General features: G+C 39.9%; 1 protein-coding gene across 11 annotated transcripts in view; it reads left to right on the forward strand.

Moving 5' to 3' along the window:
* DTNA (dystrobrevin alpha) overlaps nucleotides 1-15440 on the forward strand; it is a 223238-nt gene that overhangs the window by 127858 nt on the left and 79940 nt on the right. For all 11 annotated transcript variants that reach the window (XM_059860149.1, XM_059860118.1, XM_059860159.1 and 8 more), the window contains one exon: nucleotides 3015-3095. In XM_059860149.1, coding sequence (XP_059716132.1) covers nucleotides 3015-3095 — 81 coding nt within the window. The remainder of the gene's footprint in view (nucleotides 1-3014; nucleotides 3096-15440) is intronic.

Genomic DNA, 15440 nt, shown 5'->3' on the forward strand with positions numbered 1-15440 from the left:
GATTTCCCTGTATTTTGAGAGATCCAGTTCAGCCTTTTTTGTTTCCTTTCTTTCAAAATAGGCATCCTTCTAGTTCCAAATTACAAACATTTGTGAATTGATATCATAATCATTATCACCTTCTATAGGTGTATTGTAAGCTTGTATTATAACTCAAAATGCTCTATTGCCATCCAGCCACTAGGTCGTAGTCTTACTTAGTCTGACCTGACATGCCTAGGTATATCCACACTGATGAAGAGCTCAAAATGCACATCACTGTTGGCACATATTATCCAGGCAGAAAACAGCAGCCAAAGTTGCAGCGTGTCCCTTTGTTATCTTTGCAAACTGCCAACATCGTTACTTGACATGAGCATATTCAAAGGAAACAGAGTGAGGCACTGCCAGGAGGCAGAAGAAAGGAGAGGCCACTGGCAATCCTGTAGGGAAGTTACAAATTTGCTGTCTCATTTGCTGTGCTCAGTCCTGGACATCTTTGCATTTGTTTATCAGGACTCTCCATCACATAAGTGATGGCACTTTTCTACAGAAGTCATTTGACAAATAGACCTCCGACTGTGGCAAAATGTGAATCATGACAAAATTAAATTGTCCGTTCCAGGGTCTTATCAGCAACACTTTCTCCCCAGATAATATCAAAATAATACCATCCACTATGTGTGCAAATAGTAGAAAAAAAAAAAAAAGCAGTGTTGCCTACAAATTTCTTTGTTTAGGATTATTACTGCAACCTCAGAAGCTTAATGAGCCAGAGTCTCACTTTGCTTTCACTTTTTACACCTTGTTAAAAGGCTGAAGTTTTATAAAGGAGCACTGGAAGTTTATTGATAGCTTTCACTGAAGTTAAGAGGGAAAAAGTTACATTAATTTTACTTATTTTTCCTGTTAAAAAGGAAAAGCTTAGTGTTGCAAGCTTTATCCTCCCTTTCACCTACAAAGAAATTTCCCTAAAGTTGTCAATGAGGTACTAATGGAGAAGGAAAAAAAACTTGTATAATTTTAACAATAGAGGATATGATGGAAAAAACTCACAAAAATACTTCCCATACCTGATGCTAAGTAGTCAAAGGTAATTTCTCCTAGGAGCAGATGGTGTAACTGGCAAAAGGGAGTAGCTGGGAGCCTTGGGAAGATGGTGTGGGAGAATTTGGTCAGGAAAAGAGCAGACTTTGGGGAGAATAGAGAGTATGATTCTCATTTTCATGTCATAGGCCAGAGCACATTTGAAAAATTTGGGTCCAAAGGATGACCTTGTTTAAGAAAGTGTGGGTGAATGATGCTGCCACAGGCAGAGTGGAAGCTTCAGGCAAGATTTATCAGGGAAGGAACCCTCCAACTGAGTCACAAGGTTCAGGAAGGAACCTCACTCTGGAAACTCCTTCTGAGAGAGTAGTCTGAGTAGAGTTTGATCCAATTCTAGTCCCAGACTTGGTCAAGAGTTTATTTCTTAAGCATTACATAGATGTAATTGATACTTTATATGACTTCATCATGCAGGATTAAGGATAGTGAACCAAATATATTTATAGGAATAAAATAAATCTTTATTTTAATTGGTGATAATGATAACAAACTAAAATATTTTAATAAAAATTGTTTACCAGATAGTATAGATATTTATAACTAATTATATTGGTCACTATTTATTAAATAAATTATTTCAAAAATAGCTTAATAATTATTAAGTATAGATTGTTGTTACTCACCCATATCAACACTGTGGGCAAATCTCTTCCATTTGGTCTGAAGGAATAGCCTTGAGGGGTGTCCCCAGTCAAGGGAGGAATTGCCACATATGTATCCAGAAGGAAAGAGTTAGAAGTCCCTGCCATTAAAAAATGGAACTGAGCTTTTATAATATAAAGTGATTGACTGTCAGTCAGATGTTTCTAGACTCCCCTTGCCAGCTCAGCAGCTTCAGATTAGTTATCAGTACTATCACTTGTTGCTTCCTTTATCAGGAACTTTGTGTGCCACATCCTCTCCAGTGCTGATTTCTGTCAGGCAAGACTGCTTTTCATGTCCCCAGAGGTTTAGCTTTGGGGTTGTGGAGCCAGGCTGGTCTCAGCATTCCTGAACACCTGAAGCAACATGATCCACCTTCTCCATCCATCACTGATAACTTATGCAAATGGGAGAAAATTTGAGCTGTTTTACCTCCACTTAGACAGAGTATTCTGCTACAGATGCCAACATGGCCAAATGTTCAGCAGTTCAGCTGAGAAATCTTAGAGCATTTAGGAAGCTTGTGTAGAAGCAGGGCTGTATTCCCTCTTACATTCTGACTGTACCTTGTTTGGGTGAGTTTGTTGGACACTGTGCCAGGTTCTGCCCCCATACTGGCCCCTGTGTCCTGTCCTTGTTTGTGAGGTTGCTGCCACTTAGTTTGTTCCCATCTCTTGGACAGCTGCTTTGGAAATGTTACTGGATCTTTATGTTGCAGCAGCCAGGGCCAAGCTTTGTGTGGAGCACAGAGCTGACTCTCAGAGGTCTCTGTTGCAGAGAACATACATCCACAAAGTGGAGAAGGGCTGCACACCCCTTGTCATTGCCCCCTTCTGCAGATTGCCATAAGTCTTTATGTTACAGCACAGTAAATTTTCTGATTTGGTTTGCTAGCAATACCTTGCCCTGGTGTGGCATGTCAGCTAAAGATATTTGTTATGAGCTTTTTTTGCTGAATATTAAAATTCGACTGAGGTTTTCCCTGCTGTTGGAGCCTGGCCAGTGTGTCTTTTAGCCTGCAGCTTGACCAGATTGTTCTTCAAAGCGACAGACACAGTGGGCTGACTATTCCTTGCCTTCCTTTCTAAAATTCTTTTAACACTGTAGCTCCTGACATTCCCCTTGTTACTCCTCACTCCTCTCTACTCTCTCTGCAAAGGAGAGAGCCTTGAAAATTGTTAAACCGAGGCAGCTCGTGTGTCCTCTTTGTTCCCTGGCTTCCCTGCTAGCAAAGGGACGCACAGGTCATATTCCATACAAATGTCACCGTTATTCTCTTCCACTAGGGGCTCAGGATCTGGATCGCATCCGTTTGTCCACCTACCGAACAGCATGCAAGCTTCGATTTGTTCAGAAGAAATGCAACTGTAAGTATGCTAGCACTTCTTTCACCTGCCATTGTTACAAGCTTTCCATTGCACTCTGCAGTCTGTCCTTTGCACCACTGACAAACCCGGGCTGTGTGATGCGGCATTGCAAAGGACACTAATCAGAGTGCCTGGGCAGATTTCAAATATTAACCTGTTTATGTAAGGAACTTGCCTCAAATATGCCAGTGATTCACTCATGGAAGGGTGGGGCAGGATGCAGGCCACAGCTTTAATTAATAAGTATGTTAACTGCATTCTCCAATGTTCTTGTGAAATAGCATTTGTGAGTTTCAGCAGGGCCCTGCAAATTAAATGCTTTTATAGCAGCTCTGTGAGAAAAAATGCTGCTTTTAGTCCTCTTCTATTTAGGGTGCCGCAAAGTAAGTGCAATGTTGGTCAGACCCCTCTATTTCCAGAAGGCCAGCTAAATGCAGCTCTTCTGAGAAAGTGAACCTGCTTGTAATCTCTGCATATCTGTCTTAATCCCCCTAGGTTTTATTAGGAAATTTCCCACTTGATTAGTGACCTTTTTTAACTTCTCTTCTGAGATTCAGTCTTTTTCCCTTTACAGCTGCATTTTCTATTAGCATAGTCACGTGCTGTGAGCTTTAAAGGTGAGATACATATAAAATCTGTAATGGAGTGTATCCTTCCTTCTCCATCCAAAATAGTATGCAAATACTTAAAAGGGCAGATTTGGGTAAATGTGCTTTACTGGACCTTTCCACACCAACTTAAAAAAATACCCTAACCAAGGGCACTCTTGCCAGCAGTAGTAGTAGGGAGAGGACCAACACAGAGAAAACAAGTGGGTTTTAGTCCTCACATACAGACTGGAATGACAACCTGGCTATGCTTGCCCTGAACACAGTGGCAAGTATGTTAAAAAATCCTCACTGTAGATAGAAATTTACCACCCTGTTAAGTTCCTAGTTTTGGGGTTACATTTGTCTGTGTTACAGATATGTTTATCTTATGCTGTCCAAACATACTGGAGAGGCCAACTTGCAATGGAAAATATTTTGGAGAGTATTTACTGTGTTATTAGCCACGGAGCTGATTGTTTAATCACTTTGGTAGCACACTTCTCATATTTTTAATATGTCTTTAGCTGAAGTATGAATTGAAGGTTTGGTATCACATTATAAGCAGTCTGCCAGACACAAAACCCAGGGGGGTTTGGTACCTGCCCAGCAGCTGGCTTCTCCCATTCAGGAGCAAATGTGTTGAAAGACGCTATTATGTTCCATTCAGTTGGGTTTTTTTAAATCTTATGTTTAGGAGGATGACATTTTCACTTCATTTTCATGGTAACAGAATACAGTAGTCTGAGGTGACAAAAGTATCCAATTAAATGGACAGTGATAGCAAAGTATGTGTGCAACTGCATGCAAAGCAAATGAAAAAAACCCCAAGGGCTAACAATAGCCTCATTGCTGGGAGTGTCTGTCTGGCTGAAAATATATTGGTTATTAATTTTAATTTTGTGCCTCTTATTTATGAACTGTGATCTGCTTTTGTGGAACTGTTGGTTCTCCTCATAGAGAATTAGTGCAGATGCTCTGCAGCTTGCCAGCTTGTGCCAAGTAGCTCAGGGATGGGATTTAGCTTCTGGTCTCCATTGATAACCTAGGAGGAGTAATTTGCTGATCTTGTTTAAAGATTTATACTGTATCACTCTCTTCTTAAGGAAAAAGAAGTAAAAGGAGAAACTTAAAATGTCATGCTAAGTATTAGGTTCTGTGCAACTTAAGAAATAATGCCTGCTGCTCTGGAACAGGCTGGATTGTGTGTGTCTTTTCACCATCAAGTATAGTTTTCTTCTCGTTGTTTCGAGTAGACTGCTGCTTGTTTCTCTTATCAATGGGAAAAGAAGTCATTCATTCACCTGGCAGGTATTCAAGCAATGGCTGCCCAAGAAAGAGCTGCAAAACATAGACCCACCAACTGAGCACTGCCCTTGAAATGGTTAATATCAGACCTCTGGCTCATATCAGCTACTGTTTTGGGGTTTTTTTCTTCCTACAGATACTGTCATTACGCTCTACCCAGCAGTAATGAGACAAAAAAGAAAAAGGGGTCATGGGGAAAAAAAGCCTTTCTGCTGCATCTGTGCTGCTTCATTTAGGGTAGAATATAACAAGAAAAAAGCTCAAAAGACAGTTCTGCTCCACTCCCAGTGCATAGCACCTCCTGTCACTCAAGCCATCCTTGTCTTCTTTCAGCTGTGCCCTCCTGCCCTGCCCTGGCACACTGGCCCAGACTTACTGGGGAAAAATTGCTTGGAAAGACTGTATTTGAGGGGTTCCTTTAAAGAGCTAATTTAACAAATGGCTGAGAGCTGCTCTTGGCTACAGGCTGAAGGTGTATGAGGATGGAAGCAGAGAGCTGCTTTGAGTGCCAGAAGTGTTTGTTCCAAGGAAAGCAGAGCAGAGGCTTTATTAGCACCATCTTTTTTACCCGGAGGTGCCCATTAGCATAGGCAGGCATGGGATATCATTTAACAGGCAGCTTCACTTATCACACACAGTGCACTATTTGTTTCTGCTGCCTTTAATGCAGACACAGACACAGGTTCATCTCCTGGCCTCCCTTTGAGAATTCTCTCAGTACAAGAGCAGTTTTTCGCTGAAACCTTCAGCAGCAGGCTGGGTTTTACTGGCAAAGAAGGCAGTGTGCAATGGGCAAAAATCATATTCTGAGAGCCATTCTCTCTTGCAGAGTTTCTCCTGAAACTAGGTAAATTATCTGGGTAAAAATAAGAGAGAATATGACTATTTGCCACCTTTTACCAGAATATCACTATATATGTTGCACCTTGAGTACTACCACTGTTGAGCAAATAATTTGCTTTGTAAAATTATTTCATTTTCACAAGAAGATTATTTCTCTGCAGATATTTAGCCAACAGTCTTCAAAATTGCAATTATATGTCTTTCTGAAAATTCTATACAGCTTTGGGAAAATACTCTCTTTGCGGAAAGTACTTCTTTTATAAAAATGTCTCTGAGCATTTTAAAGTGACAGTTCAAATACAATCATCAAGGTGTGAAAAAAATCATTATCAGTCATTTCAATTATTTGTCAAACAGGATGGAATTTAATCTAGTCCATCCTTATTCTTCAGAAAAGCAAAAAATTCTTCTTAAGCACTCATAAAAAAGTAGATAAATTTGAAAAATCTCCGATGTTAACTTTCAAAGAAAAATTCCTGCAAATTTAAGAATTCCTCTTTACTTAAGTTAACACTGCAAATAAATAATAAAAATCTTTACAAATTACTGTTGCCACAGTGCTGAATCTGGTAAGTGCCCAAATGTGGGATACAACGTGTTACAAAAATCCCAAAAGCAGGAGACATGCAAAATTCTGAATGCAGAAATCCTAAAAGCTGGGAAACCTTGTTAATTCACCATGAATATAAACTAATTTTATACTTTTTATTTCTGCTGACAATTTCTAAAATTGGAAATAATGAAAAGAGAAACTCTGTAGGTAATATAGGTACTTTTGATGGGAATAGAAAGAGATAATTGCAGACTACTTGCTGATTGCTTTGTAGAATTCCTGTAGCAATAGACCTGTTGCAATAGCAATAGTCTTCCCTTAGTTATAAATACAGCACAAGACATAGATGCCTTTTTGGGGAAAAAAAAAAGAAAGAAAATAAAATAAATACTAAATTCTAGAGAAAATATTGAGATTTGGGCATGAATATTCCAAATTAATATGAAGACTTGTGGACAGAATGACCTTGGAGAACACATTGCTGGTGATTATGTCCTCTTTAAATCCCACAATGTAAAGCCAGGAGTGTATGAGCTGACTGTGGCCATTTTACTGGCGGATGGCTTTGATTTAATCTTGGAAATAGCAGCATCCTAATAATTTGAGGTTAAATTTTATTATTTGGGGTAATAAAAGCAACTAGGAAACAGGTACAGGAACCTGATGAAACATGCTGCATGTTTATTCCAGTCTGTACTGTACCAAATGGGAATAGCTGACTTTACCATATAGGTTTTCTAAATGTGCTTCAAAGGTGGTCCTAGATAGTGCACACTGCAAGAGTCAAGAAGGGAGATGGAAAACCACAGGTGAGCACCATGAGATCTGAAACAGTCACAGAACTTGAAAACCCTATGAACCAATGTTGCTCTCACCAAGCCAAACAGGAGAGTATTGTCCTTTACTTCACTGCAGGTGCATTGGAGCAGGTTTTGGAGCTCCTGAGTACATTCTCAGCAAACACAGCCCCTGCTCAGCACCCCTTACTGCCAGGAAAATGCTGTCCTGGCAAGGTTGATTTGCTGCTGCTTATCCATGGCATCCAGGCACAGAAGCATCTTAGGCTTTCCTAAAACAAGAATGAAAGACCAATGACTGCAGTTAGACCTATCTCTCGACATTCACCAGTATCTGGAACCACCAAACCCACAATTTATAGTTTTTCCCAGGGATCATTGGGCCATTGATTTATTTTAATACTTCTTTCTCAGTGAATTTATTAATATGCTGAGATGAAATACCATGTTCACATGCAAATTCCCTCTGGGCTATGATGACAACCAGGAGTAGGACATAACAACATATCATAATCAAAACCATTATACCATTAAATATCACTCACTAATACAGAACTGTATGGCTGGAAAACTACTGCTGTCCTTGATGAACGATCCTAAATGTGTTGTGAGATCATTCTGTGACTGTGACAGCAAAAGCAGATTTTGCTGATTTCCCTGGATCAGAATAAATCATGTACAGTTGAAAGTGTGAATCAAAAGCTGTGCTAGTGATGGTAACATGTGGCTTAATTAAAGCAGACAAAAAGGGAGCTTGTTTTTCTGGCAGTTTAATCTCAACACCTTAGAGTGTTGGTGTCTCCCTTTAATATTGTTCAGTGCGAATGATTTTTTGTTGCTGTTGTTTAATTCTTTTGGCCTATCCAGGTTGTAGTACAGGGTTTGTTTTCTATTCATAGGGAGCACAGCTGCCATGACTATGATGGAAACCTTATGTGTGTCCAAGGCAGTCTCCTCCACCTCCACCTTCCCTTTGTTCTGCTTCCTCTGGGCTTGGGTAGTCACGCTGAGGCATGTAGGCATGTCAGCTTAATCTCTATACAAGCTTTTGGGTGCTTCCCTGATCTGATCTGCCTTTTTACATTTGTTTTAAGTGAGGATAATTTCTCCCCTCCTGAAATGTAATAATTTCCTAGTGAAAATGAATGACAGTTACTGTAATTACATTATTTTTAGGTGCTTTTCTTAAAGCTCTTCTCTGTCTGTACTCTTAGACCTCCTGTAATGCTACAGCAAGCTGCTGAAAATGGGTTTGTCCTAGAAACTATCTGGGTATGAAATGATTAGATCAGCCTGTATGAGCTACAGGCCCCCATCATCACAGCAAGCAATTTTTAAAAATTATTTGATTTTACCTAAATAAAATTGCTAGGGCTTGGGGTTGACTGTATTTTTTCTATGCTGGGCTGACACTTAATGTATCATTTTATCCCATCCCATTCAACATGCCATTCACCACAAAATGAAAAGTCACATTATCTGGTACTTGTAGTAAAAGGAAAGGATAAGTAAGTCTTGATTTCACTGAAAATGGTGTGTGACCTTTGTGTTATCCAGTGGCTGAGGAAGTTAACAGGACATCCAGGTTCAACTTTCTTCTTCTGCATGAGAAAATCTGCACCAAGTTTACACATCCAAAAGAGTTCCCTAAACACAAATCTAGAGGACACACACAAGTGTTCCAGTCTGTCCTATAGATGTTTAACCATCAAATCCTTCATATTTACATGTTGATTGATTTAGGACCATGTAACTGCCTCTCTTTACTCAAACAAGACCTCTTGCCAGTATAGTATAAAGACATTTATCCTTTGACTCAGTGAGTATTGATTTTCTCAATTGTGCACAACAAATGTACAAAAGCTCTTTTCTCAAACAGAGGGCACAACAAGTGTGCAAAGGCACAAGAATCCTGTGAAAATCCCTGCCATGGCAGGACGTGTTCACTGTCACTGTCCTGTTTTCATATCTCAAGAACTGTACAGCCCATGCAATTCTGTGCTTGCCCTTCTTTTTCTTTTACTCAGGATGACCATCAGAAACAGAGACTTCAAATTATGATGATTACAGAGTTGTTTAGATTAAATAATTTAATCCTTCATCACTGTAGTTTCCATGGTTAGTGCTCTATTCTCGTTGTTGGGTTTTATGCTGTTTTTCATTTCATTTTGGAAGCAATAAAGCACAAGATAGTTTCAGGCTGGGTCACAGAGCAATCAAACTGAATGACAAGCAGTGTTGCCTACTTGAGAAGTGCAAAAGGTCTGCTTGGCTGCAATTTGAAGCAATCTGCCTCTTGAATTTGTGATCATGGGAGTCTCATATTCTAAACCCTGAGTGATCAGTCTTTTATGAGATTTGCTTAAAATCCTATAATTTGGAAAGAAAATTACCATTTTGCATTCCTATTTTTGTTCTTCATTGTTGACCACCTTGTATATTCTATGATCTGCTTATTACTATTACATAAAGCTAGAGGCTGGAAGTATTAGTTGTGTTCTTTGTTTTCTATTTTAATGAAAGCTGAGTCTTACAAGTTCCCTTACAGTGAGTAACATTATTCACATGGCTCCAAGAGAAAAAGCTTTAAAAGAAAAGCCACTCTATGTTACAAGAGTCATGATACCATTGTGTAAGTTACTAATTCTGGTATCCTGCAGTATTTGAAGAATGGAAAGAGAGATGAGTTAATGATTTTTAAAACTTTTTTGTTCCTTTGTCTTCACCAACGACTTAAATGCTTCTGGAATTGCTAGTACTGTTCCATATGGGTTTCCAGGCAACTATGGAAAAAGGATGCATATATTATACATTCTGCATTATGCATCAATTATTTAATCAAAAGTTCAAAAGGGCTTGATTTAGCATATTCCCTGCAGACAAATCCTTAGTCTGTAAGTGTTCACTCAGAGCACAATATCCTGAAAATAGGTTCAGATTTTCTTTTTCTTTCAACTGTAAAAGTTTATTAATATGCTTGACAATCATAATAGCTGTTAGAGAGCTGGCATATAACCTGGATATTTGGCATGTTCATTGAGGGACTGCTGTTCAGCCTTTTCTTCAGTGTTAGCATGAAGTGTACTCTTGTTACATAAGAGGGTTGTGTTATCTCAGATGTCCCTGAGTACTTGCTCTTAAAGGCTGCCACTGCAAGTCTGTCTCATCCAAGACTGAGACAAGAACTATTAGTGGATATTTGGAATTAATTTTAATGTCAAAAGGAGTGAAACAAGGATATCTACCTTAAAACTTACATTTTCTGTTGCTTAGAGATTGATTTTTCAAACATACCCATGATTCCAAGTAGCTCCTGTTGAAAGCAGGAGTTGCAGGAGATTGTCAGCTAATATTATTTTGTTCTTTAAAGAGGAAAATGACTGATTTGGCTTTCTTTAAGTCAGAAGTTGACAGACACGTGGCCTAGGTCACGTCACAAGTATACCTACATGCTGCCCTCTGCTACACAGGTGGCACAGCTCTGCCTGAATGCAGACAGCTTTTGTAATTGGATCATAGCTGAAAATCTCTTCTTACTGACTTCCTGAACTCTGTGAAGACTGCCATTCACTGTGCTATTTCTGATGGCTTTCCTGATGAATGTGTAAGGTTGGACAGTCTGTTCTGTTCCCCACTCACGTCTCTGAACATCTGCTTCTGGTAATAGGCATCACTCACCTTTATCTGGCAGCCTTTGGCCAGAAAGTTTTTGTGTCCTATTTCACATTGGTCCTCTTAATAAATACTTCCAAAGAAAAGAAAAATTATTATTAATTATTATTATTACTATTATTATCTTGGTAATCTTGTAGACAGTCTAAAAATTGCAAAATGTATGTAGACATACTGTTTAGTGGAAACAAACCAATACCTTGGTGATCACAGAATCACTGTATCTTCTGATTCTTTGTGTGAGAGCTTTTTCTTCTTTCACCCTCATGTTTTTCCCCTCAATCTGTAGCTGTGTTTTTCAGTCTCCTTCACTATTTCCCTGTCCCTTCTTCAGCTTCATGTCATTATCTGTGGCATTTGCTTTATCTCTGACTTCTCTGCAACCCTTATTCCCTTGTCTGCTCTCTCTTTCCCTGCTATTCTCTTGGTTCCAAGAACCCTTTTTTGGGCAAACCCTCTCTTACACTTGAGCCTTTGCTCCCTTTCTTGGGCTGTTCTGATCTGTCCTGTTAGGGTCTTTTGCTGGGTCTGCCCTGATGTCACATGAGCACCTCCCTAATGTGTCAGAGTGCATTAAGCAGTGTGACTGTCATGTACAGGTCATTCTCTTGGGGTTTTTTCTGTATGACATCCTGTTTATGTGGCAAGGGGGGAAAGAATTAGCAAGTCATCTTTGGAGCAGTTATCAGTGAGTTTGGTGGTTGTGGTCCTTTGTTCCTAAGGACCTTCATCTTGAAGCCCTGTGTCTCCATTCTGGACTCAAAGCAATTATTCTTGAGGAGTCATACATGAGCTCAGTCCATACACACATGTTTTCTGTAGACACCTAAGGGACAGTTTTTATGTACTTAAAAATTCCTGACATGATAAGCTGGACTATTTTGTGAGTTGTAGCACTGCATTTACAGAATCACAGAATTATTTCGGTTGGAAAACATCTCCAAGAGCAAGTCCAAACTTTGACCCATCACAATCTTGTCAACTAGATCAAAGCACTTAGTACCACATCCAGGCATTTCTTGAACACCCCCAGGGATGGTGACTCCATCAACTAACTCCTTGGGCAGCCTGTTCCAACGCTTAGCAACCCTTCCAGTAAATAAATTGAAGAGTTTTGTTTTGAATACCCTGTGTTTTTGAACTCCTTCTCCATTGCATCTGCCAAGCTGGGAATTTTGCTGGAATTTTGTCCCTGGTTTTTAAACCATAAGTCAGCTCAGGAGAACGAGTAGGTACTACACAGCTTTCCTCCACCTTAACCACACAGTCTGCACCATCTTCCTGCCTAAACAGTGGTCTCCATCACAACCTGACGCAGAAAGTCTGATCTGTCTCCAGCCATGCCTCATTCCTGTCTCCACTAACTTTTACAAATAAGCCCACTGTGGAGCCAGCCCACTGGGAAGCCAGCCACAGACAGTGGTGAACATTCTTAGCAATTATGGGATTCTTCAGAAGCAAACAGTCCTCAGAAGGAAAATCAGAATGTGGGACCAGATGTCATTTTTTTATCATTTTCTCCTGTAATTCCCAATGAGTGGGTTTTTTTGCATGCTCATTTTGTTTTCAGTTACATTAAAAGTTTGTGTTACTCTAGTAATATAGATCAACTTCATAACACCCAGAATATTCAGAAAGAAGCTTTAACTTAGCAATTATATCATATTTTACTGCATCTAGTTTTATTTTCATTAAGTCTTAGTGGAAGATTTCATACAGCAAGTATCTGGTATGCTAGGACAAATTGTGAAAACAGAAGATGTTGGCTATAAAAATAATTTCCTGCTTTTATAAGTGTGAAGAGACTGCACAATATAATGTCCTCAGTGGGTATTGTTATTAATACAGTCCTGGGTCTCTATACAATGAACATTCAGCTTCCTGACATTAATGTTTGTGATATACAATGGCTTTGCAGAGGCCTTTTTCCTTGTGCTGAATCAAGGCACTCCTAGTCTGAATTCAGACTGAGTTGTATTTGTGATACTATTTTTGCAGAGGTTTTCTAGCAGAGTGTTTGGCCCTTTAACCGAGAAAAGTGTAGGCTAATTTCACAGAAGTTCTCTGTCTGCTCAGCCTTTTCTTTGGTCCATGTGGATGGATAGATGGATGTCTCTTTTCCTGACAGGGAGTAAATTGAAAGTTACTCTTTTGAACTCATTGACATCACTATGGCACAAAGGAAAGAATGAATCAGTGTCTCAGTGTGTATTGTTTGAGGAGGTTGAACTCAATTTCTGATAAATGAAGCTGACACTAGTATCATACTGCATCTCTTGTAAAGGTCCTGATCTTCCCCAAGTTTAATTTTCCACAGTTCATTCATCTATATTTTGCCTTGAAACTCTTTTATTTTGTCTTGGATTTGCAGGATGTCTTTAAGGACTGAGTGTGTAAAATAAAGGATGACAGATAAGTGGCCATGTACATCGAGACTCTTACTCCATCTAGGGGCCCTGACAACATCATTAAAGAGCTTCTGTCACACACAGGGGGAAGGATGGATGTGCGAAACTTCACCTAAATCTCATTTATCTGCCATTTCACATTCTGCAGTCTTGTTGCCTTTCTCAGTGTGGCTGATTGTTGAGCTATGTTTGTATCAGCTGTAACTTTTCTTCTTGGCCTAGTCCTTATTTTCTCAAGAGACGGGAAGTTTTAGAGCATGGTATTTTAAGGGGAGACACTGCAGTTGCCTTCTGGCTTGGGAGTCGTGGTTACTGAGGGAATGAATCAGCTGGGGAAATGGAGCACCGACCCACTCTGGGAGAAGACATTGCTTTGAATGTGAGTAATGTCAGGAGAGAAAATCTGGAAAGATTGTGTGAACACAAAAACAGAGTTTAGTCAAATATTCTGGATAGTCTCTCTGTATAAGAGGCTGCCTATTCAAATGAAATCGATATCCCAGGAATGGATATTCCAGATACCAGGATCCATCTTTCCCTCTTTCCAAGCTGCTTATAGCTCATATTCCAGAAGATTTTGGGGCAAATAAATTGCATTGTTCTCAAATGTAATACATGATTAAATACCTATGAAAGCTGGAACCTATGACAGTAATTAATAACTTGATTACCAATCTCAGCAAAAGGTTAAATAAGATCAGTCTGAAATGTCCTTATGACTTCAGACAAAAGATGCTTTTTCTCCAAAGTCCTGTGAATGTCCTGTTGTATAGCAGTGCTCTCACTCCCAACAACTGAAGCTGGTACTGGGATTTTGTCCCAGGAACCCTCTGGACTGAACCAAACTCTTCAGAAGAGGGAAACATATGGTATTAGTCTTTAGTATGTCTCTTCTGCTCTGGGGATGGAATATGTAGTTGTGGTATCAGACTGTTTACCTGAGCATTAAGTTCAGCTTAAGAACTTCTCTAATTATTCTTAATAGATGAAAATGTTATGGGTCAAATTTGGTCCACATTACATAAGAAAATATTTAAAGTAATAGAATAAGGATCAGGTTAAGAATTTGCATATATGTAAAATATCACATCTTTTATATTCAAGAAAGTGCACGATTCATCTTTCATTAATATTCTGTACCTTGTTGCTGTTTACAGTCTGGCCAACCCTAAATGATTTTTTAAAATAATATTACAGAAAACAAAGTAACCATGGATCACACTCTGAAAAACAGGATATGTGCCAAGGAGGGCTTTTGTTTTCAAGCAGTTCTAAATGTATAATAGGTGCTCATTCTTTTTCATTGACCTTTGTGATATGACTGAACCTTGAAGGTTGATAATGTAATCTCAACTTGTTTTCTGTAGCTATTAGGTAAGAAATTGTTGTAAAGAACTGTTAAATCACATTTTCCCTTATCATCACAAGCTATTTTTTATTTTTTAAAGGAAACAGCAGTTAATATGAGATTTGGGATAACACCCTGTATCCTTAAGCTGGTAACGTGCACTGCTTCAAAATTAATGAAAACCATAAATAACCCAATTTGTTAACATTTGCATTCCCTCTATGGTTGCTTCTTCTGGCTCATAACAGTGCCAAGCAAGCTGTAGTCCCCCTGTGGCATGCAAAGTGTTTTGGAGGGGGGGATGGAGCTGGCAGCGATTGTATCAGAGGGAAAAAGAAAACTATTGAAGAAAGGAAGATGTGGTATAAGTCAGACTTGGCATTTGAAGAAGCATACTGCTGGAGAAGATGTTATCACTGTAATGAGGGCATCCAACATGAAGACATTCTGCCTTTCCCACCGCACGGCTCTGGCACTGTTTGCCTGTGATCGCCCGTGCAGGACACGCACACGGCCGCATCTCCACTAAACACAGTGACAAGGCCATTTGCGGGAGACAGCGGCGGGCACGCACCGCCTCTGATCCGCGCTATCTCGCCTGACACTGTGCCAGGAGAGAGTTAAAAGGCTGGAGCCAGCGTGCTGCATTTAAAACACACCCAGGAGTGCCATCCTGTGGCGGGCCCGCCAGGAGCGAGTGCGGCGCGTCCCGCCGGCTGGCGCGGGCTCGGCGGCGCTCCTGCCTTCTTGCGCTCCGTCTGTGCCTGCCCCGCACTCTGGGGCTCAGGCATTCCAGGAGGGCTCACACGCGGCTTCTGGTTCTCCTCTG

The sequence above is a fragment of the Haemorhous mexicanus genome, chromosome 1 (assembly GCF_027477595.1).
Source record: "Haemorhous mexicanus isolate bHaeMex1 chromosome 1, bHaeMex1.pri, whole genome shotgun sequence".
Classification (NCBI taxonomy): Eukaryota; Metazoa; Chordata; class Aves; order Passeriformes; family Fringillidae; genus Haemorhous; species Haemorhous mexicanus.